Source organism: Prunus mume, linkage group LG5 (genome assembly GCF_029339155.1).
Source record: "Prunus mume cultivar Tortuosa linkage group LG5, ASM2933915v1, whole genome shotgun sequence".
NCBI classification, from domain to species: Eukaryota; Viridiplantae; Streptophyta; class Magnoliopsida; order Rosales; family Rosaceae; genus Prunus; species Prunus mume.
Genome location: NC_142702.1, coordinates 14,193,817 through 14,216,291, shown reverse-complemented (window position 1 = coordinate 14,216,291; position 22,475 = coordinate 14,193,817). Strand labels below are relative to the sequence as shown.

The 22,475-nt window shown below is 41.6% G+C and overlaps 2 protein-coding genes and 1 long non-coding RNA gene across 3 annotated transcripts; 1 reads left to right on the top strand and 2 right to left on the bottom strand.

Moving 5' to 3' along the window:
* Positions 1-7: 7 nt before the first annotated feature.
* LOC148917033 (uncharacterized) lies at positions 8-21,020 on the bottom strand. The gene is made up of 3 exons (XR_016127510.1): positions 20,899-21,020; positions 1,227-1,290; positions 8-241 (listed from the first exon to the last, which is right to left on the bottom strand). It is a non-coding gene; the product is annotated as an uncharacterized LOC148917033 (long non-coding RNA).
* LOC148917034 (uncharacterized) lies at positions 3,103-6,081 on the top strand. The gene is given in 3 exon segments (XM_089053683.1): positions 3,103-3,284; positions 3,669-5,929; positions 5,932-6,081. Coding segments are annotated over 2 exon segments (2,349 nt in total). The 5' UTR covers positions 3,103-3,284; positions 3,669-3,672; the 3' UTR covers positions 6,024-6,081.
* On the bottom strand, positions 9,223-13,670 carry LOC103343556 (uncharacterized). The gene is made up of 3 exons (XM_089051648.1): positions 12,825-13,670; positions 12,542-12,708; positions 9,223-10,681 (listed from the first exon to the last, which is right to left on the bottom strand). Exons 1-3 carry the CDS (start codon positions 13,668-13,670, stop codon positions 9,349-9,351), a joined length of 2,346 nt encoding a protein of 781 aa, XP_088907774.1. The 3' UTR covers positions 9,223-9,348.
* Positions 21,021-22,475: the final 1,455 nt, after the last annotated feature.

Genomic DNA, 22,475 nt, shown 5'->3' with positions numbered 1-22,475 from the left:
AACAACCTGCAATAATTTACATCAATATACAACCCAACTGCCAAAGCATGCTTTTACAAACTACAATCCAACACAAAATGGCCTCCGGCCTCAAGTAGTAGCCTAACATGGGCAATAACAGAGCGTCTACAGAATTTGTTTACAACAAACAGGGGAGTAGAAAGAATTTATACAGACCCTATTAACAGACGACAAGTTCGAGCTCGTGACTTGCTCGAATGCCTTCAGGAGCAACTACTGTCTGGGGGGCGCAAAACAGAAAGATGTGAGTGGACAGAAATAAAGTTTCACTTTAAAACAACATAGTAACCCCACCATGTAAAAATAATGCTCTAGCATGCAGTTTCACAATTCAGAAACCAAAACTCAAACACAAAAATCCCAAAGTCCAAAACATCTCCACAACTCAGGCTCACAACTCATTTCCCAAAATATATGCAACTCTCAACACCCGTAAATACCCATATATAAATATACATATAGCTAGGACTCTAGTATAGTATATATATACTCCACTCCAAACTAATGTACCGGGGAGACAATCCAACCGGGGGATTGTTGGCTGGTACGCAGGATTTTCGAACCGAACCAGCGTCCGGGATGAGTAGTCAGCAACCGGGGGACGGAACTCCATAGCTCACACGCCGGCACTGCCAGCGACACGTGTAGCTCACAAATCTCATATCAAGTCCTACGCGCGCAGACAGTATCATCACCCCACCGGCACTGCCAACGACGTGTGTGATGATACTCAAGCATTATACATACTCTCCCCATACGCCGGCACTGCCAACGACACGTATGGAAAGTGTCTCACACACCGCACTGCCAGCGCCATGTGTGAGACCCGTAATCTCATGGCCTTCCCACCCCACCGGCACTGCCAACGACGTGTGTGGGAAGCCTAGTAACTAGGGAATGGTACTCACCTACCATACTCATATCTCACAACCATCCATCAAACTCCTATCTTTCCACAATCTCACCACAACAACCTCTCATACTCTATACATAGACAATATAGATAGCCATCCCAAAATCCATATCAACATAATCATCATACTCAAATATATATGTTCATATTCAAAATATATATCCAAGATATATAAACATATTCAAATCATCGACCAAAGACTTATTACATCAAAGTCACCATCATTTAAAGTATATGCACAAAACTTTCATAATTAAAAACCATGCATATGCTTAAAACAAAGTCCACTCACAAGTAATCCCAAGCTGCCCGGCCCCGTGAGGGTCCCGCCTGCTGCGAGTGATCAACCGAAGTACCTATTCCAAGATACAAATCCTTGATTAACAGACGTACTTCCAAAACGGAAATTCACGAAAGGAAATACTTAAATCCCCAAGTTCCCGGTGCGCTCACGTCCCAAAGGAACATCCTAGGGTCCGGTTACAGATTGGAATTCGCTTCCCAATCGCACGGTGATCGCGATTTCCCTAAACTTCACATTATTGAATCGGAACATCCGGGGCTCCAATTCACGATCCGCGAATTCCTACAGGTTTCTAAGAGTACCTAAATCAACATACTTCAATTTGGAAACGATCCAACGGTCAGAACTTATCGAACCCGGATAACGCACAATATGCGAAATCCGTTCGATAGTCAAACGATATCCAAATTGAGATCCGCGAAATCCTACGCACTCGTGACAGCCTAAGGATCTCAACAGGACGAAAAACAACTTCACCCACCTTGCCCACGCGCCGCCACACGCGCCGGCAGCGCGGTGTGTAGAGAGATTTCCGGCGACGGAAAATCTCCAAACCAACGCTCACCCTTCCAATCCTAGATACTACTCGAAGAGTGGAGCAACTTTTTCAACTACGGCAACATCCAATTCGGACGGCAAGTGGCCGGAATTTCAAATTGAAATCCGGCCAAAACCTAGATTTCCAATTCGGTTCCAAAACTCAAAATCGATCCAAACCTAAACAACAGTCAGCTAGAATACGTAAAAAGGAGAAGAAACCTCACCGGTTCACCGGAATTGGGCGGAGACGACAGATCAACAATCGGAAACTTCCGGTTTGAACGAATCGGCGACGTCGGAATTCGAGGTTTCCGCGGGAAATTGGGTGGGTCTTGATCGGGCTTGAGGAGTCGAATGGGACCGGTCGGCCCTTCCGTTCGAGCCGAGAATCAAGAGAGAGAAAGAGAGAGTCGGGAGAGAGAAACGGGAGAGAGAGAGAGTGTACGCGGGAGGAAGAGAGAGAAAGTGAGGGTAAAACTGAAAATCTGATTTTTACTAAACCCTTCGGAATATTTACAGTTACGCCACCGAACAAGTTTTGATCGCTAAAACTTCGTTAAATCTCCGATTCAGGCCTACACTTTGTCTACGGTTTCGTCTCAGTACCACCTACGCAACCACACCACTCACGGTCCCAAAATCTTCCCGGATAAGAAAGTGACCAAAATCACCCTTAACCCAGGAATAATTAAATATTTTCCCTTAATTAGATTAAATAGGAAAATAAACGGGGTCGGGGTGTTACATTCTGCATTACTTTTCTACCATTATCAGAGACCCATCTACATCCAAGTCCACGAGAGATTATTGACCCATCACGCTCGGACTTAGGGATGACAGAACACGGTCAAAAATCCTACGAATCGCAAAATCGTCATAGAATACTCTGGCGATCTTCGATTCAATAGCATACCCTCATATGCGTGGACGGACCCACAGTGGGGTCAATGGGGTCAAACGACCCTATGGACTCCAAGAAAGTAAGGTAGAAGGCTCCTTTGAATTGCTATGTGACCCCATGAAAAGTGGAGAAGAAGTTGCAGAGGTTTTGAGGAAGAAGAAGATGAACAAATCTGTTCTTTTTGAAAAGGAGCTGGCCAAACGCAGCGTCGTTTGGCCCACTTCTAATTTTAAATCGGTTACCAAAACGAGCGTCGTTTTGGTAGCAAATTTTTTTAAAAGCTATGGCCAAAGCAGTCGTTTTGGGCCACCTGACAGAATTTTTTAAAGACACAGCCAAAGCAGCGTCGTTTTGGTCCAGCCTTTAAAAAAAAAGGAGATCACTTGTATATTGGGACAGACCTGCCCCCATCTCTCCCGATTTTTCAACTTCAAAACCCCCATTTTCTAAACCCTCAAACCTAAATCCCCAATCTCCACCTCCCACAAACCTTTAACCCTCTCCCCCACCAAGCCTTTAAGCCCCAACTCCTCCATTGCCGCCGCTTCTAGCAGCGCCGCCGCTTCCAAAAGCTTTGCTTCGCTTCCACCACCTCACAATTCAAGGTAAATTCTAACTCTAAACCTAAATAACTTGAATTGAAATTGAATGTATGATTATATTATATTGTTTTGATATATTGGATGTCTTATTTATGAATTTGTTGTGGTTAATTAGTATAAATTTGGTGTTCTCTTTAATTGAATTGAAATTGAATGTATGATTATATTATATTGTTTTGATATATTGGATGTTTTATTTATGAATTTGTTGTGGTTAATTGGTATAAATTTGGTGTTCTCTTTAATTGAATTGAAATTGAATGTATGATTATATTATATTGTTTTGATATATTGGATGTTTTATTTATGAATTTGTTGTGGTTAATTGGTATAAATTTGGTGTTCTCTTTAATTGATTTTACTTATTATTTTGATTAATTTATGTAGAATTATGGAAAGATTTTTTAAGAGGAAGTCATCATTGGGTAGTTCGGATAGTGTGGGTAATTCAAGAACTTCAAGTTCAAGACAAAGTGAGTTAGATGGGGTTTTGGCTAATCTTCAGGCAGACCCGGGACTAAGAATTCGTATGATTGAGTATGATACTAATATTAGAGATGAGGTTCGAAGAGCATATCTACAAAAAGGACCTTGTCAACCTAGAGGTCATTCTTTCCCACAAAGTAATATCTCAGGAATTAATCGACGCTTCATTCCCCAATGGTTTGATGAATTTGATTGGTTGGAGTATAGTGTATCTAAAGATGCTGCATTTTGTCTTTATTGCTATCTCTTTAAATCCAATTTTGAGCAAGTGGGTAGTGAAGCCTTCACTGGAGCAGGGTTTAAGAATTGGAAGAAAGGGAGAGAAAGAATGAAGGTGCATGTTGGACCGGTTGGTAGTGTTCATAATAAAGCTAGAGAAGCTGCTACAAACTTGATGAATCAAAATACACATATTGAAACGGCTGTGAGCAAACACTCCGAACAAGCTCGTGTGGCATATCGAAGATGCTTAATTGCTTCAATCAAGTGCATTAAGTTTCTATTGAGACAAGGTCTTTCTTTCCGTGGAAATGATGAAAGTGCCACTTCAAGCAATAGGGGAAATTACTTGGAGCTATTGCAATTCCTTGCAGACAATGATGAGAAAGTTAAAGAAGTTGTGTTGGAAAATGCTCCGGGGAATCTCAAGTTAGTAGCTCCAAAGATTCAAAAAGATATTGTCAATGCATGTGCCGGGGAAACACTTGATGTTATCATGAGTGGTTTAAAAGATAGATTATTTTCTATATTGGTGGATGAAGCACGTGATATTTCTGTGAAGGAGCAAATGGCTATGGTGTTGCGTTATGTGGACGACAAAGGGCATGTAATTGAAAGGTTTGTGGGGGTTCAACATGTTACCGACACCACTTCAAGTTCACTAAAGGATGCCATTGACATATTCTTTTCTTCCAATGGTTTAAGCTTTTCTAAGTTACGAGGACAAGGTTATGATGGAGCTAGCAATATGAGAGGTGAGTTGAATGGCCTCAAAACAAAGATTTTGAGAGAACAACCTTGTGCATACTATGTTCATTGCTTTGCTCATCAACTTCAACTAGCACTTGTTGCCGTAGCAAAGAAGAATATTGATATTGCCTCTTTCTTCACAACCACTAATAGTGTGGTTAACCATGTTGGAGCGTCTTGTAAGCGGCGTGATGCACTTAGAGCACAACTTCAAGAAGAGCTTGTGATAGCTTTTGAAAATGATTGTCTTATAACGGGGCGAGGTTTGCATCAAGAAACAAGTCTCAAACGTGCCGGTGACACACGATGGAGCTCACATTACGGTACCATTATTAGCATCATTTCTATGTTTTCATCTGTGATTCATGTGCTTCAAATGATTATTGATGATAATCCCAATGATAGTGCCGGTGAAGCAAATAAGATTCAAAGGGAAATGCTTACTTTTCAGTTTGTGTTTCACCTATTCTTAATGAAAGCTATATTGGGACTCACAAATGATGTGTCACAAGCATTGCAAAAGAAAGATCAAGAAATTGTGAATGCAATGGCTTTGGTGAAATCATGCAAGGAAAGGCTACATTGGATGAGGAATAATGGGTTTGATGCATTGGTTGAAGAGGTGTCTTCATTTTGTGACAAACATCATATTGATGTTCCTAACATGGATGATGCCTTCGTACTTCCAGGGAGGTCAAGGCGTAATGCTCCAATAAAGACAAATCGTCATCATTATCGTGTGGAGCTCTTTATTTATGTCATTGATGAGCAACTTACGGAGTTAGATGATCGTTTTAATGAGGTAAATACTGAGTTGCTTATTTGTTTGGCATGTTTGAGTCCGAATGATTCATTTGTAGCTTTTGATAAACAAAAGCTACTTCGTCTTGCTCAATTTTATCCTCAAGACTTTTCGGATGGGGATCTTTTGGCACTTGAAGATCAACTTGAACTTTATATTCACTATGTGTGTTCAAGTAGTGATTTCTTTGACTTGCAAGGGATTGGTGATCTTGCAAAAAAAATGGTGGAGACAAGGATGCATCGAGCATTCAATTATGTGTATTTGCTTATTACATTGGCTCTAGTTTTACCGGTTGCTACTGCTTCAGTTGAGAGGGCATTTTCCGTCATGAATATTATCAAAGGTCCACTTCGGAACAAAATGGGAGATCAATGGTTGAGTGATAACTTGTTTATGTTGAGAAGGATGTTTTTGATTGTATTGAAAATGAAGCTATAATGCTTCGTTTTCAAAATATGAAACCTCGTCGTGGCCAATTGTAATTTGTAATGTTGTTTTTTACATGAATTATGAATGAATGTACTGTAGTTTCATTTTCAATGTTATATTAATCTTTAAAAAAAAAATTGAACTTTTACACTATGATCCTACGACATCAAATTCCTGGGTCCGTCCCTGCTCATATGGTTCTTGATTTGTGCTCACTTCAATAATATTTGTTTCCCCTCCGTCAGAAGTGTATATTGTCCCATTCTGATCATCCATTTGCACCTCCACTATAGGACAACATATATCAAGTTATAAGATACACTAACGCACACCTGTCAACCATGTTATCGAGCAGAAAGGGATTGGGTCCTCTCTGAGTTTAAAGCCGGCAAGAGCCCCACAAGAAATAATTTATTTTAAGTTTGTCGAAAGACTTGAAAGGAATTCTTGTTTTGTGTAAACTTAGGAAAATATCAAACCCCCACCCAGGACACTATTTCATTTTGCTCTTTCCTATGTTTTATTTTGAGTGCTGCTAAACAAACTTTAAAATTAATTTAGTACACCCTATAATCTAAGTTAACCCTAATATTTTAATTAAAATGTAAAATTAACTAAGTACACCCTATTTAACTACCAAAAATAGCCATAGTACAACACTTTAATACCAATCCTAAACTAAACTAATACTTGCTGCATTATTCATGAGCACCAAGCAATACGAAGACTTTTCTACGTATGATAAGGGTTGAATATAGTGAGTAAGGTGTACTTATTAAAATTTTATTTGTTTTACAATTCAATATATCTTTTTTGGTCATTTTATATTAGGGTAAATTAGTAATTCAATAAATTGTTTGGTAGTAGGGTATACTCAATTCATTTTAGGGTTCGTTCAGCAACACCCTTTATTTTTTTATGGTTTTACGATATTTTATTTTATTTGCACTTCTTTATTATTTATTAATTTTTCATTTATCTATTGAAAGATGTTATTCTTCCCAACTAACAATTTCTATTTGTTTCCCATTTGGGATGAGACCCACTTCACGAAGAAGATTACTATTTTCTGATTAATAAGGCTATTCATCCATATTTGAAGCATCTGTACCAAATTTTAGACTGTATCGAGTCCTTTCTGTTCTCATTGATCTGACCTATGAGGATGTTATCAACATGATTGTACTGAAACAAATATTGACAAATGATCTAATTTAGCTGCAACTTCTTATTATAAAGCTCACTTACTATGCATTTGTCTGAAAATGGTATTGCAAAACTACATTGTACAGGTTATGCATGTGGTTATGCACAAACTATATTGCAGTTTTGGAAACTGCATTGCAGTTTTCATTTAATTACAATTTGATTTTTGCTCTTTCCTTGGCATTCAACCTCACCAATTTGAAGAGTAGAGGCTACCCAGATGAGGAATTAGGTGGGCAAGAGAAGAGTAGAACCACCCAAGAGCAAGGGAACTCAAAATTAGATTTTTGGAAACTGCATTGCAGTTTTCATTAAATTACAATTGGATTTTTGCTCTTTCCTTGGCCTTCAACCTCGCCAATTTGAAGAGTAGGGGCTACCCAGATGAGGAATTGGGAGAGCAAGAGAAGAGTAGAACTACCCAAGAGTCAGGGAACGTAAAATTGGACTTTTGGAAACTGCATTGCAGTTTTCATTTAATTATAATTGGATTTTTGCTCTTTCCTTGGACTTCAACCTCACCAATTTGAAGAGTAGAGGCTACCCAGATGAGGAATTGGGAGGGCAAGAGAAGGGAACTCAAAATTGGACTTTTGGAAATTGCATTGTAGTTTTCATTTAATTACAATTGGATTTTTGTTCTTTCCTTGGCCTTCAACCTCACCAATTTTAAGAGTAGAGGCTACCCAGATGAAGAATTGGGTGGGCAAGAGAAGAGTAGAACTACCCAAGAGTAAGGGAACTCAAAATTGGACTTTTAGAAACTGCATTGCAGTTTTCATTTAATTACAATTGGAATTTTGTTTTTTCCTTAGCCTTCAACCTCACCAATTTGAAGAGTAGAGGCTATCCATATGAGGAATTGGGTGGGCAAGAGAAGAGTAGAACCACCCAAGAGCAAGGGAACTCAAAATTGGATAAAATTGTTCATCTTGGTTCCTCCATTTTGCTTCAATAAAATTAATTTTTGTTTTTGAAGCTTTTTTGTTTTTTTTTTGTTTTTTTTAACATAATTGATATCTACATTGTATTTTTGTTGTAGTTTTTATGTTTTTATTTGCAGTTTTTGTGTGAAAAAGTGTTGAAATGATTTTTATTTTATTTTATATGTTTTAAAAACCGTTGATTGTTTATGTAAATATTGTATAACTGAATAAATATTACAAAATCAAGTTTGGTGTAGTGGTTTTTGAGTGAGCCTTCCTCCTGTGAGGCTGAAAGTTCGAGTCCCTTCAATGACACAAAATCTATATTTTTAAAGGTGAATAAAGGGCAACGGAGTTGGTCCCTTGTAGATGGTGGCTGTGGCCGGCGTGGGCCGAAGTGGTGGCCGGTAATTTTGATATTTTTTAATGATATTTTTGTAAAATTAGGTACTACATTTTGGCTTTTGCCTTATGCTAATTAGATGAAATTGTATTCCTATCTTCCAAATTAATAAACTATATTGTGGTTTAAAACTAAAGCTCCCTTTTTAAAATTAGGGGTCAAGTTTTGGCTATTTTTGATAAATTCTCTAACAAAAACTCATTTATTTCTTTGAAAAGTGAGACACACGTGTAGCATTCTAACTGGTGTACACAGGCGACGATCCTCACAGTTGCTTTTGAGCGGTTGTGGATAGCAATTCTCTAGGTAGTAAAACTTAAACAAAATCATGGTCACGTTGACAGAAATCTTTTACAGTCTTGACAATAGCAGGTCTTTCCTTATTTGTCCTTAATGGAGTCCAAAGGAGCATGGAATAGTGTCGTCTGCACCTAATCTAAAAGAACAATGATTGTCGGCCGACGGAAAGTTGCCTGACGGAGGAGGTCTAAATAGGACCTTTAATTAAGACGGTCTAAATAGAAAACATTTTTTGACCAGTTCCTAATTTCAATTTACATTACCTTAATAAATGCACTGTGCCCTTTGATTTATTGAGCTGGAAATAAATCCAAGCAATGTACAAGTAATCCCATTGAAAACTTCTTTTAATTTATGATTTTTCCTTTTTTTTTTCTTGTCAATTTAATTCGGGAACAGTCAAATTCAAGGAAGAAGTAGAAGAAGAAGAAAGTTTTATTAAGCTCACAACAGGTTCTTGAAGACATTCGACAATCCATATTGTATAGCTGTATGTGAGGGTAGTCTGCGGGAATTACAGTGTATTGGCTGACTGGTGAAATGTTAAAGCTTTTCTCCTGTGGTCTCGAACTTGAAGTTGAAGGTATTGGTGCCACAGTAAACCCCATCATCCATGTCGTTGGTAATTATATTCCCGTCAGCAAGAGTTTCGTGCTCCGAATAGGAGAAGGGAACATCGTAAGAAGCCCTGGTCGCTAGAAGCCTCACCTTCACCATAGCCATTGCCGTCAGCACAACCTTATAAACAGCAACTTCGTTTACATTACAAGTGAATGTTGTGGCTGTCCCGGTTTTTCTCCTCTCCACTGATTCTGCAAACTCATCAACCTCGATCTTTCCGTTGTCTGCCATGACTGGAACCTCACCGTCGATGCTGCTTTGGACTCCCAACTTGAACACGCTGGACTTCAAGCTTCCGCTCCTAGTTTTTTTGTACGAGAGCTTTAGCTCTACAGTTTGAGTTTCTTCGGTAAGGTTAACCGCCTCTCCCATGACAATTTCGACAACCTTCTTGTTGTAGATCATGGCGTCCCCGAGGCGGAAAGTGACGTTATGTATCTCCTTTGAAACTCCAAGCTCTTTCACCTCCCTGTTGTATGCTTCTGAGTCGTCGCTTTTAATTTTTTCAGTGACGGGAAATCTCTTGATGCTGGTTGAGTTAACTGCGTCAAGGCAGATCCAATTGCCCTTAGTCAGCCTCCACAATTTGCCCGAGGAATTGGAGAGGCCTCCATCGGCGCTGGCGAAGACCTCGTTCAAGCGGGTGCCGAGCAAGTTACCATTATGGCCCTTGAACGCCACATGTTTGGGAAGCATCATGAACAGCGATTCCCAATCGGTGACAGTGAACACATCGAACTTCTCCAGGTTAGGGTATTTCTCTCCTACGTACAGGCCTCCGCTTAGCCCTGGCCTGCTATTGTCCTGATGAATTCTCAGGTACTCTCCACGTCCGGTATGGCGGAATCGGAGCACCAGTATATGGTTTGTGCTTTCATCATCGCCGACTAGGAAATCATCATTTATGTACACTGGCTCGAACAAGGTACACGAGTACTGAGATTTGTCTTCCACTGGTTCATCAGCCACAGCAGCGATCAAGTAGTTACTAGAGCTAGTGCGATGCGTTACCCAGTATTTGTTGTTGTAGCAACACTTAATGTGGACAAGCCCCTCGTTGCCGCTACTCTTTGCCATCTCCACTTCAAACTTTGCGTATTGGCTCCCTGCCTCTTGTCCAGAGAACTTGAGATACCCTGCTTGCACATCGTTCTTGATGTCTTCATCTATGTAGCGCAAGTATTTCCCGTTGGTGTTTGATGTCACCACCACAAACCTTGGTAGGGTTGGCATTTTCTCTCTCTCTTCTTTCTCTCACTTAAATTCCTCAATTCTGTGTGCAAGATACATTCTGTGTCTTTGATGTTATTTATCCGAAAAATGACCATGGCCTCGTGACGTCGTGATCTCATGACATCAAGGCATCTCATCTTGAAGTTGATAGAATAAAGTAAGCTCACACCGACCATGGACATCACGGCATCTCATATTTTTAATATGGAATTCAGTATTCAAGGTTAAAGGAAAGAATTATATATGCCTTGCTTCGCTATCGTTGTGGCTGAATGCTTTGCTTTGCGAGATGGTTTGGCTTATGATGTTCACAATGGATGGAGTAAAAAGATGATTGAAGGTGATTCTATGCTTATTATCCACTGTGTCAATCCGGCAGCTTCCATCCCTCGGAGTATTAGACTGCTTGTGCATGATATTATCTTGGTACGCTCCCTCTTTGAGGACGTGGCTTTCAAAAAAGTCTAATTCTGAATGAATTTAATTGTTGGGCATCAATAAAAATACACATTAAATATGTACAATTTCAATTATGTTGTTAAACATATTTTCATTTTAATAATATATTTGTCAATTGCATTTAATATTTATTTGTTTTATGTTAAAATTATTAGGAATTAATCAATAGAGCCATGAACTATATAGCATGGTTTATATAATTTAATGTATACTTTTTATTTCTAGAAATACTATAGAAACTATGTAAGTACAAAAAAAATATGATTATTAAATTTTAAGCTAATAACTTTAGTTAACCCACTTATTGCAAAATTCCTCCTTCCGCCGCATGAGTTGCCTTTGAATTGTTCCCCTTCCATTTTATTTTTAATATTTTCGAGCTTGTGTGGCCGTATGATTTCTGTTTGTAATTGAACTCTTTCCGTAAAACAAAAGAAAATGGACAACCATTACAAGATTGGATAAATTTTTATTTTTTTTGGGTCGAAACAAGATTGGATAACATAGACGAGCAAAACCATAATTGAAATTTTATAAATATAGTTTGAAGAATAAACGAAGAAACGAAGAATAAATTGAACGAAGAACTAAGGAAGAACTGCACTCACCGTTTGACTATGGCAGCAATACGTCTACTAATAAACTCTACGTACAAAGATTCCCAATCTAATAGGGTTTTCTTTTTTAGGTTTATGTGGGTTTTAAATTTGAGGATATTTGTGTTTATTTAGGTGTGTTCTCTGCTATATTTGAAATTTTTTATAAAAACGGACTTTTTTTTAATTAGAGGTCAAATTTTGGCTTTTTTTCATAAATTCTCTAATAGAAACTCATTTGTTTCTTTGAAAAGTGAGATACACGTGTAGCATTCTAACTGGTGTATAGTTGGTAAAACTGCAACAAAATAGTGGTCACGTTACACACACGCGACTCTTTTTGACAATGGGCAGGTCTTTCCTTATTTGTCCTTGATGGAGTCCAAAGGTGTTGGGCCTGAGCATGGAATGGTGTCGTCTGCACCTAATTTAAAAGAACAATAATTGTTGGCCGATGGAAAGTCGCCTGACGGAGGAGGTCAAAATAGGACCTTTAATTAAGACAGTCTAAATAGAAAACATTTTCTGACCAGTTGCCCTTTGATTTTGAGCTGGAAATAAATCCAAGCAATGTACAAGTGATCCCATTGAAAACTTCTTTTAATTTATGATTTTTCCTTCTGTTTTTTTTCTTGTTAATTTAATTCGGGAACAGTCAAATTCAAGGAAGAAAAAGAAGAAGAAGAAAGTTTTATTAAGCTCACAACAGGTTATTGAAGACATTCGACAATCCATATTCTATAGCCGTATGTGAGGGTAGTCTGCGGGAATTACACAGTATTGGCTGACTGGTGAAATGTTAAAGCTTTTCTTCTGTGGTCTCGAACTTGAAGTCGAAGGTATTGGTGCCACAGTAAACCCCATCATCCATGTCGTTGGTAATTATTTTCCCACCAGCAAGAGTTACGCGCTGCGTATAGGAGAAGGGAACATCGTAAGAAGCCTTGGTCGCTAGAAGCCTCACCTTCACCATAGCCATTGCCTTTAGCACAACCTTATAAAAAGCATCCTCGTTTACACTACATGTGAATATTGTGGCCGTCCCGGTTTTTCTCCCCTCCACTGATCCTGCAAACTCATCAACCTCGATCTTTCGGTACGGTTAACCACCTCTCCGATGACAATTTCGACAACCTTCTTGTTGTAGATCATGGCGTCCCCGAGGCGGAAAGTGACGTTATAGATCTCCTTTGAAATTCCAAGCTCTTTCACCTCCTTGTTGTATGCTTCTGAGTCGTCGCTTGTAATTTTTTCAGTGACCGAAAAAATCTTGATGCTGGTTGAGTCATCTGCGTCAAGGCAGATCAAATCTCCCTTGGTCAGCCTCCACAATTTGCCCGAGGAATAGGAGAGGCCTCCATCAGCGCTGGCGAAGACCTCGTTCAAGTTGGTGCCGAGCAAGTTACCATTATGGCCCTTGAACGCCACATGTTTGGGAAGCATCATGAACAGCGATTCCCAATCGGTGACAGTGAACACATCGAACAACTTGGGGTTATGGTCTTTATCTTCTACGTACAAGCCTCCGCTTAGCTTGTCATTGGCCTGATAAATGGTTAGGTACTCTCCACGTCCGGTATGGCGGAATCGGAGCACCAGTATATGGTTTGTGCTTTTATCATCGCCGACTAGGAAATCATCATTTATGTACACCGGCTCGAACAAGGTACACGAGTACTTAGATTTGTCTTCCACTGGTTCATCAGCCACAGCAGCGATCAAGTAGCTATTAGAGCTACGCCTTACCCAGTATTTGTTGTTGTAACAACACTTAATATGGACAAGCCCCTCATTGCCGCTACTCCTTGCCATCTCCACTTCAAACTTGGCATATTGGCTCCCTGCCTCTTGTCCAGAGAACTTGAGATACCCTGCTGGCACATCATCATCTATGTAGCACAAGTATTTCCCGTTGGTGTTTGATGTCACCACGACAAACCTTGGTAGGGTTGGCATTTTCTCTCTTCTTTCTCTCACTTTAATTCCTCAATTCTGTGTGCAAGATACATTCACTACAAAAAAAAGTGGGCAATAGACTGTTGAATTATATATAATAAAAACAAAGCTAACTATTAACTCAAATCAATAAAATATTACAAATTTTCAAGTTTCCAATACACTTGTAAGTTCCCAATATACTTTTAAGTTCACGATAAAAGATTTTTCAAGTTTCCAATACACTTGTATTTTTTTTTTTTAAAAGACTAAAGCTTTTAATATGCACCGCGATAAACCAAAACCAGGCCAATTACCACCTAGTTTTCAACGTTACCAATGTTGTTTTGTATTAAAAATTCAAACTTTGAGTTTTTATTTTTATTTTAAAGAAACTAAAGCTTTTAATATATGCAAAAAGATAATTAATTAATTAGGGAATCAGAATTTTTTGGACATGCGATTTTATGAGGCGTCCATCGGACGGTAGAGAAGATTCAAAGAGGCGTAGGAAGCAATCAGTCACCTTACTTTGGTTGACTTTAAAGTTTGACCCGGCCAATAAGAGGAGCGTATGAAATGTGTTATATAAATTTTATTGAGGAAAAAAAATTGCTTCAATGCAGATCCTCACAAGGGAGCTGAAGAAACGCAAGTTGTTTCATTACGATGCTGGGAAAGAAAAGAAGCCCAGGAGACCCCATCCCACCACCTCCACCCTTGTCACCCAAGAAGAAATTTTAGCTATGGAGCAAGAAGAATGACATTCAAGTATCTGGAAATTGCAACCAAATCGCAGATGGTTGTTCGCATTTGGTTCAGTCCTCCATTGCAGGAAACTATTGTAAACCCTTATCAACCATATTCCAATCAGCTGAACTGTAGAGGCCCACATCAAAGCTGTCACAATCGTCCGAATGATCAACAACCAAGCGTTCATCTTCAATATCTAATTCTTCAATTTTAAAATTTGACCCAAGATTTTAAACCCCATCTTCCACTCTGTTCTATAATGACACTTCTTAGAGTCCTCTGTTTTGCACATTGTACTAATTTGTAACATAAAAAAACACCAGATGACAATTCGCATTGTTGCTGCTGCCACAGTCCATAAATCCTTTGGTAGATTCCATTTATAATAATAGAAGAATTGACAGGACCCGCCCCGAATTTCAAACGGGGCGGATCCATCTTAGTGCCGACATCATACGATGCCGGGCCCACTTACTAAAACCCAAGACATTCTACCAAAATTTTGGCGAGTCTCCCCTGTAACATGCTCAAACCAACAATAAACAACCTGCAATAATTTACATCAATATACGATCCAACTGCCAAGCATGCTTTTAACATACTACAATCCAACACAAAATGGCCTCCGGCCTCAAGTAGTAGCCTAACATGGGCAATAACAGAGCGTCTACAGAATTTATTTACAACAAACAGGGGAGTAGAAAGAATTTATACTGAGACCTATTAACACGACAAGTTCGAGCTCGTGACTTGCTCGAATGCCTTCAGAGCAACTCATGCTGGCGCAAAACAGAAAGATGTGAGTGGACAGAAATAAAGTTTCACTTTAAAACAACATAGTAACCCCACCATGTAAAAATAATGCTCTAGCATGCAGTTTCACAATTCAGAAACCAAAACTCAAGCACAAAAATCCCAAAGTCCAAAACATCTCCACAACTCAAGTTCACAACTCATTTCCCAAAATATATGCAGCTCTCAACACCCGTAAATACCCATATATAAATATACATATAGCTAGGACTCTAGTATAGTATATATACTTCACTCCAAACTAATGTACCGGGGAGACAATCCAACCGGGGGATTGTTGGCTGGTACGCAGGATTTTCGAACCGGAACCCGCGTCCGGGATGAGTAGTCCAACCGGGGGACGGAACTCCATAGCTCACACGCCGGCACTGCCAACGACACGTGTAGCTCACAAATCTCATAACAAGTCCTACGCGCGCAGACAGTATCATCACCCCACCGGCACTGCCAACGACGTGTGTGATGATACTCAAGCAATATACATACTCTCCCCATACGCCGGCACTGCCAACGACACGTATGGAAAGTGTCTCACACACCGGCACTGCCAACGCCATGTGTGAGACCCGTAATCTCTTGGCCTTCCCACCCCACCGGCACTGCCAACGACGTGTGTGGGAAGCTTAGTAACTAGGGAATGGTACTCACCTACCATACTCATATCTCACAACCATCCATCAAACTCCTATCTTTCCACAATCTCACACAACAACCTCTCATACTCTATACATAGACAATATAGATAGCCATCCCAAAATCCATATCAATATAATCATCATACTCAAATATATATATTTATACTCAAAAATATATAGCCAAGACATATAAACATATTCAAATCATCAACCAAAGACTTATTAAATCAAAGTCACCATCATTTAAAGTATATGCACAAAACTTTCATAATTAAAAACCATGCATATGCTTAAAACAAAGTCCACTCACAAGTAATCCCAAGCTGCCCGGCCCCGTGAGGGTCCCGCCTTGAGAGTGATCAACCGAAGTACCTATTCCAAGATACAAATCCTTGATTAACAGACGTACTTCCAAAACGGAAATTCACGAAAGGAAATACTTAAATCCCCAAGTTCCCGGTGCGCTCACGTCCAAAGGAATATCCTAAGGTCCGGTTATGATTGGAATTCGCTTCCCAATCGCACGGTGATCGCGATTTCCTAAACTTCATATTATTGAATCGGAACATCCGGGGCTCCAATTCACGATCCGCGAATTCCTATAGGTTTCTAAGAGTACCTAAATCAACATACTTCAATTTGGAAACGATCCAACGGTCAGAACTTATCGAACCCGGATAACGCACAATATGCGAAATCCGTTCGATAATCAAACGATATCCAAATTGAGATCCGCGAAATCCTACACACTCGTGACAGCCTAAGGATCTCAACAGGACGAAAAACAACTTCACCCACCTTGCCCACGCGCCGCCACACGCGCCGGCAGCGCGCGGGTGTGTAGAGAGATTTCCGGCGACGGAAAATCTCCAAACCAACGTCCACCCTTCCAATCCTAGATACTACTCGAAGAATGGAGCAACTTTTTCAACTACAGCAACATCCAATTCGGACGGCAAGTGGCCGGAATTTCAAATTGAAATCCGGCCAAAACCTAAGTTTCAAATTCGGTTCCAAACTTCAATTTCGATCCAATCCTAACCCAAAATCAGCTAGAACACGTAAAGAGGATGAGAAACCTCACCTTACCCGTCGGGAATGGTGGCTGGAGGTGAGAGATCGAGCGGTGAGAAGTTCTGCGAAACCGCCGTTTTCGCAAATTACGGACAATACGGCGGTGCGATGGTGGACGGTCGGGGACGGAAGGCGGGAGTGGCGGTTCGTTTGGAACCGGTGCCGTCAATCGGGTGGCGGAGATGACGGTGGTGTGGGTTATTCTGCTCGGATGAGCGATCGGGAGGAGCTCGCGGGAGAGAGAGAAGACGCACGGAGGGGAGAGAGAGAAAGTGAGGTAAATGTGAAAAAACTGATTTTTACCCCAAATTGACTTCGAAATAATTACGGTTCGCCACCGAACAAGTTTTGATCGCCAAAGCTTCGTTAAATCTCCGATTCAGGCCTACCGCTGTCTACGGTTTCGTCTCAGTACCACCTACGCAACCACACCACTCACGGTCCCAAAATCTTCCCGGAGAAGAATTTGACCAAAATTACCCTTAACCCAGAAATAATTAAATATTTTCCCTTAATTAAATTAAATAGGAAAATAAACGGGGTCGGGGTGTTACATTCTACCCTCCTTATAGAAAATTTCGTCCCCGAAATTCACATACCTGTCAATGGAAGAGATAAGGATACTTGGCTCGCATCTGCTCTTCGGGTTCCCAAGTAGCTTCTTCAACAGTTTGGCTTCTCCACAAAACTTTCACTACCGGGATGGATCTAGAACGCAACTTCTGTTCTTTCCTATCCAAGATCTGTATGGGTTGTTCCTCATACGTCAAATCTTCTTCCAATTCCACAGGTTGGTATTCTAATACATGGGAAGGATCTGGCATGTATTTCCGAAGCATAGATACGTGGAATACATCATGAACTTGAGACAGTTCTGGAGGTAAGGCTAGTCGGTAAGCCACAGGTCCAATGCGCTCCGTGATCTCATAGGGTCCAATGTAACGAGGGCTTAACTTCCCACGTTTCCCAAATCTCATCACACCCTTCCAAGGAGATAACTTCAGGAACACCCAATCCCCAACTGTAAACTCAAGATCTTTGGACCTGTTATCTGCATAACTCTTCTGTCGGTCTTGTGCAATTTTCAACTTCTCTTTTATAATCTTCACCTTCTCATTTGTTACTCGGATACTATCCACTTTTTCCAGTTTCTTGTCACCCACTTCATTCCAACAAATAGGAGTCCTGCACTGCCTCCCGTATAACGCCTCATAAGGAGCCATCCCAATACTCGAATGATAGCTGTTATTATAAGCGAATTCCACCAAGGCAAGGTGAACATCCCATGCATCTTTAAACTGTAACACACAGGACCTCAACATGTCCTCCAGAGTCTGGATAGTCCTTTCCGATTGTCCATCGGTTTGTGGGTGAAAAGCAGTACTGAATTGCAATCTAGTACCCATAGCTTCTTGCAAACACCTCCAAAATCGAGAAGTGAACCTAGGATCCCTGTCCGATACAATGGATACAGGTGCTCCATGCAATCTGACAATCTCGTCCACAAAAAGTTTTGCCAACCTTGTCAAAGGATAGGTCTCCTTGATGGGTAGAAAATGAGCAGACTTGGTAAGTCTATCCACTATCACCCAAATTCCATCATGACCCTTTGAAGTACGTGGAAGCTTAAAAACAAAATCCATGGTAATACGCTCCCACTTCCATTCAGGAATCTGAAGTGGTTGCATGAGTCCCGATGGCTTCTGTCGCTCTGCCTTCACTTGTTGACATATCAAACATCTGCTCACATACTTAGCAATGTCTCCCTTCATATGCGGCCATGAATAATATGCCCGTAGCGTCCGGTACATCTTCGTACTACCCGGATGCATGGTGTAAGTAGAGCAATGAGCTTCCTCCAAGATTTCTCTTTTCAACTCAACATTCTTACCAGGTACACATAGACAAGCTCCTTTCACCAAGGCTCCGTCTCCCCTTACAGCATAATCTTTCCGCGTTCCATTCTCTACTTCTCCCCTTATCCTACAGAGTATAGGATCTTCCAACTGGCCTGCAATTACCCGTTCCACCATAATGGGTCTCACATGCAAGCTAGCAAGGATTCCACCTTGTTGAGTCATCTCCATTTCTACTCCATCTTTCCGTAGTTCCACCAACAACGGAAGATAGGCCGCCTTAATATGGGCTAAGTTCGCAGGAGCCTTCCTACTCAATGCATCTGCAACCACATTAGCTCGGCCTGGGTGATACTCGATCGTACAATCATAATCCTTGATCAATTCCAACCAGCGCCGTTGTCTCATATTCAGTTCCTTCTGAGTAAAGAAATACTTGAGGCTCTTATGATCCGTGAAAATCTGACAGGTCTCACCATACAGGTAATGTCGCCAAATCTTCAGAGCAAACACTACTGCGGCAAGTTCCAAGTCATGGATCTGGATAATTTCGCTCATGCTTTTTGAGTTGCCTCGAGGCATAAGCAATCACCCGGTCATGTTGCATCAAAACACATCCCAATCCCTGTAAAGATGCATCATCAGATCACAAAGCCCCGAGTTATCGGGAAGAGCCAAAACAGTGCGGTGGTCAACCGCTTCTTCAACTCCGAAAACTCTGTTCGCACTCTTCCGTCCACTCAAATGCAACATCCTTCCTTGTCAACCGCGAGAGGGGTGTCGCTATCGAAGAAAACCCTTCCACAAATCGACGATAGTAACTGCTAACCCGAAAACTTCGTACTTCATTACACTTGTGGGTTGTACCCAATTCACAATAGCCTCAATCTTCTGTGGGTCCACATAAATCCCTTCCGTTGAGATTACATGTCCAAGAAACACCACTCTATCCAGCCAAAACTGACACTTGCTAAATTTGGCATAGAGTTGCTTCCTTCTTAAAGTCCTCAATACCAACCTCAGGTGCTTCTTATGTCCTTCCAAAGTCTTAGAATAAACCAAGATATCATCTATGAACACAATCACAAAGTGATCCAAATAAGGTCGAAACACTCTGTTCATGAGATCCATAAATGCTGCTGGAGCATTCGTCAACCCGAACGGCATCACCAGAAATTCATAATGTCCATACCGCGTTCGAATGCGGTCTTGGGGACATCCTCTTCTCTGATCCTCAACTGATGGTATCCTGACCTCAGATCAATCTTAGAGAAATACTTGGCATCCTTCAACTGATCAAACAAATCATCAATCCGCGGCAAAGGATACCGGTTACGTACTGTCACCTTATTCAACTGCCGGTAATCAATACATAACCTCATGGTCCCATCCTTCTTCCTCACAAACAACACCGGTGCACCCCATGGGGAAACACTAGGTCGGATGAAACCCATATCCACTAATTCCTGCAACTGAATCTTCAACTCCCGGAGTTCAGCTGGTGCCATCCTATAAGGAGTTAGATAGATAGGGTTGGTGCCTGGAAGAAGTTCAATAGTGAACTCAATTTCCCTTTCAGGAGGTAACCCCGGAAGATCGTCTGGAAAGACATCAGGAAACTCACTAACAACAGGAATATCTTCCAGATTCAAGGTGATCTCTCGGGTGTCGATGATATGAGCTAAAAATCCTTCACATCCTTTCTCGAGTAATCTCTTAGCTGTAATAGCAGAGATAAGGCAAGTAGGGAGAATTCTACGTTCCCCCCGGAAAATTACTTTAGGCTGTCCCGGACTCGGAATGTCACTTCCTTCCGGTAGCAATCCACGGACGCATGATGCTTCTCTAGCCAATCCATCCCCAGGATGATATCCAAATCCACCAATTCTAAAGGGATCAAATTGGCTTCCAACCATGCATCTTCTACTTGAACATAGCATTCTCTGAATACCCGGTCTGCAAACATGACTTCCCCCGTGGGTAGAGAAATACTAAAACTTCCTGTCATAGGTGTCGGCCTCACACTGACATAGGGTACAAAATTGTGTGCTACGAAAGAATGTGTGGCCCCCGGGTCAATTAAAACACGAGCAAGATAGCCGAAAATAGGGATCATACCAGTAATCACATCCGGAGTGGCCTGTGCCTCCTGCTGGGTCATAGAGAACACCCTAGCCTGAGTGGTAGAACGCCCAGGCTGACCTCTTGAATTTCTGCCACTTCTTCCCGAGAAGATGACGGTGCCTCGCCATCGGAAGATCCCGCTGCAGAGGAAGTAGCACCACTCGACTCGTCGACCCATGGTACCGCCTCGCTGGGCTCCAATCCCACCGTACATCACGGGTAAATCTGGGCAAAACCTCTTGGTATGCCCCTGCCCACAAAAATAGCATACTTGGGCCGCCGCTGCTTGGTTTACCTTGAATGGAATGGGGCAATCCTTTGCAAAATGCCCCACCTGTCCGCAATCAGTAACATGTCAACCCGTCTGCTGAGGGAGTCCTAGCTGTGCTAGATGCAGGCTCTTGCTCAAATCGAGTCCATGCCACGAGTACGGATCTCCCACTACCCGAATCGATCTCGCCCACGACCATCCGCCACTAGCGTAGCTGGAACTAGATCCTCCTCTCTTGGATGGACTCGACTTGGGCCACCCAATCCTGCATCTCTCCGTCTTCCTGCACCCAAGGCACATGTCCTAGATACTCTGTCAGCTTGAGCTAAAGCTCTCATGTTGGGATACGTGCTAGCAAGGTAACCACGCATGAATCTCCCACCATAGACCGCCTTCAAAGCGCCTGCACCGGTCCTCTTCTAGCCACTAATTCCGGTGCAAACCTCGGCGCTTCATTAAACTTGTGCTCATATTCGCCACCGACATAGACCCTTGCTTCGATATAAGAACTCTGTCTTTTTGGCATAGCGATAGGAAGGTGGATAGAACTGATCAGAAAAGATCCTTTGAAATTCCTCCTGTAATTGCAGCTGGATTCCCATAGCCCCTCTTTGCAGCTTTCCACCAGTGATAGGCATTCCCTTTTAATGAAAGGTAGCCAAACGGACCCTATCTTCATCAGACACTCCAGACCTCAAAAATCCGCTCCACATCAAGAATCCAAGACTCAGCCTCTGCCGGATCTGGGCCACCCATGAACTCTTTGGCTCCGAGCTCTTTCACCCTTTTAATTTCCGAACTTTCAAGATTACGCCTCCCCCGCAGCAGTAGTCATGGTGCGGGTGAATTGACTCAGCACATGGCGCAAGTCCAGGGCATTCTCTCCGGCAGGTGGAGATGGTGGAGGAGATGGAACTGGAGGTGAAGGAGGTGGTGACGGAGATGGTGGTGGAGGATTTGGGCCCCATCTTTGACCACGACCTCGTGTTCTCGGTCGGCGTGTTGCCATGGTTCTACACAAAGAAACCATCGAATCATTAGATCAACAATGCAGCAAAAGTGCAAGTGTCGAAGGAAAATGAACCTAATGCTCTGATACCAAGCTGACAGGACCCGCCCGAATTTCCCGGCGGGCGGATCCCGTTAGTGCCGACATCATACTGATGCCGGGCCCACTTACTAAAACCCAAGACATTCTACCAAAATTTTGGCAGAGTCTCCCCTGTAACATGCTCAAACCAACAATAAACAACCTGCAATAATTTACATCAATATACGATCCAACTGCCAGCATGCTTTT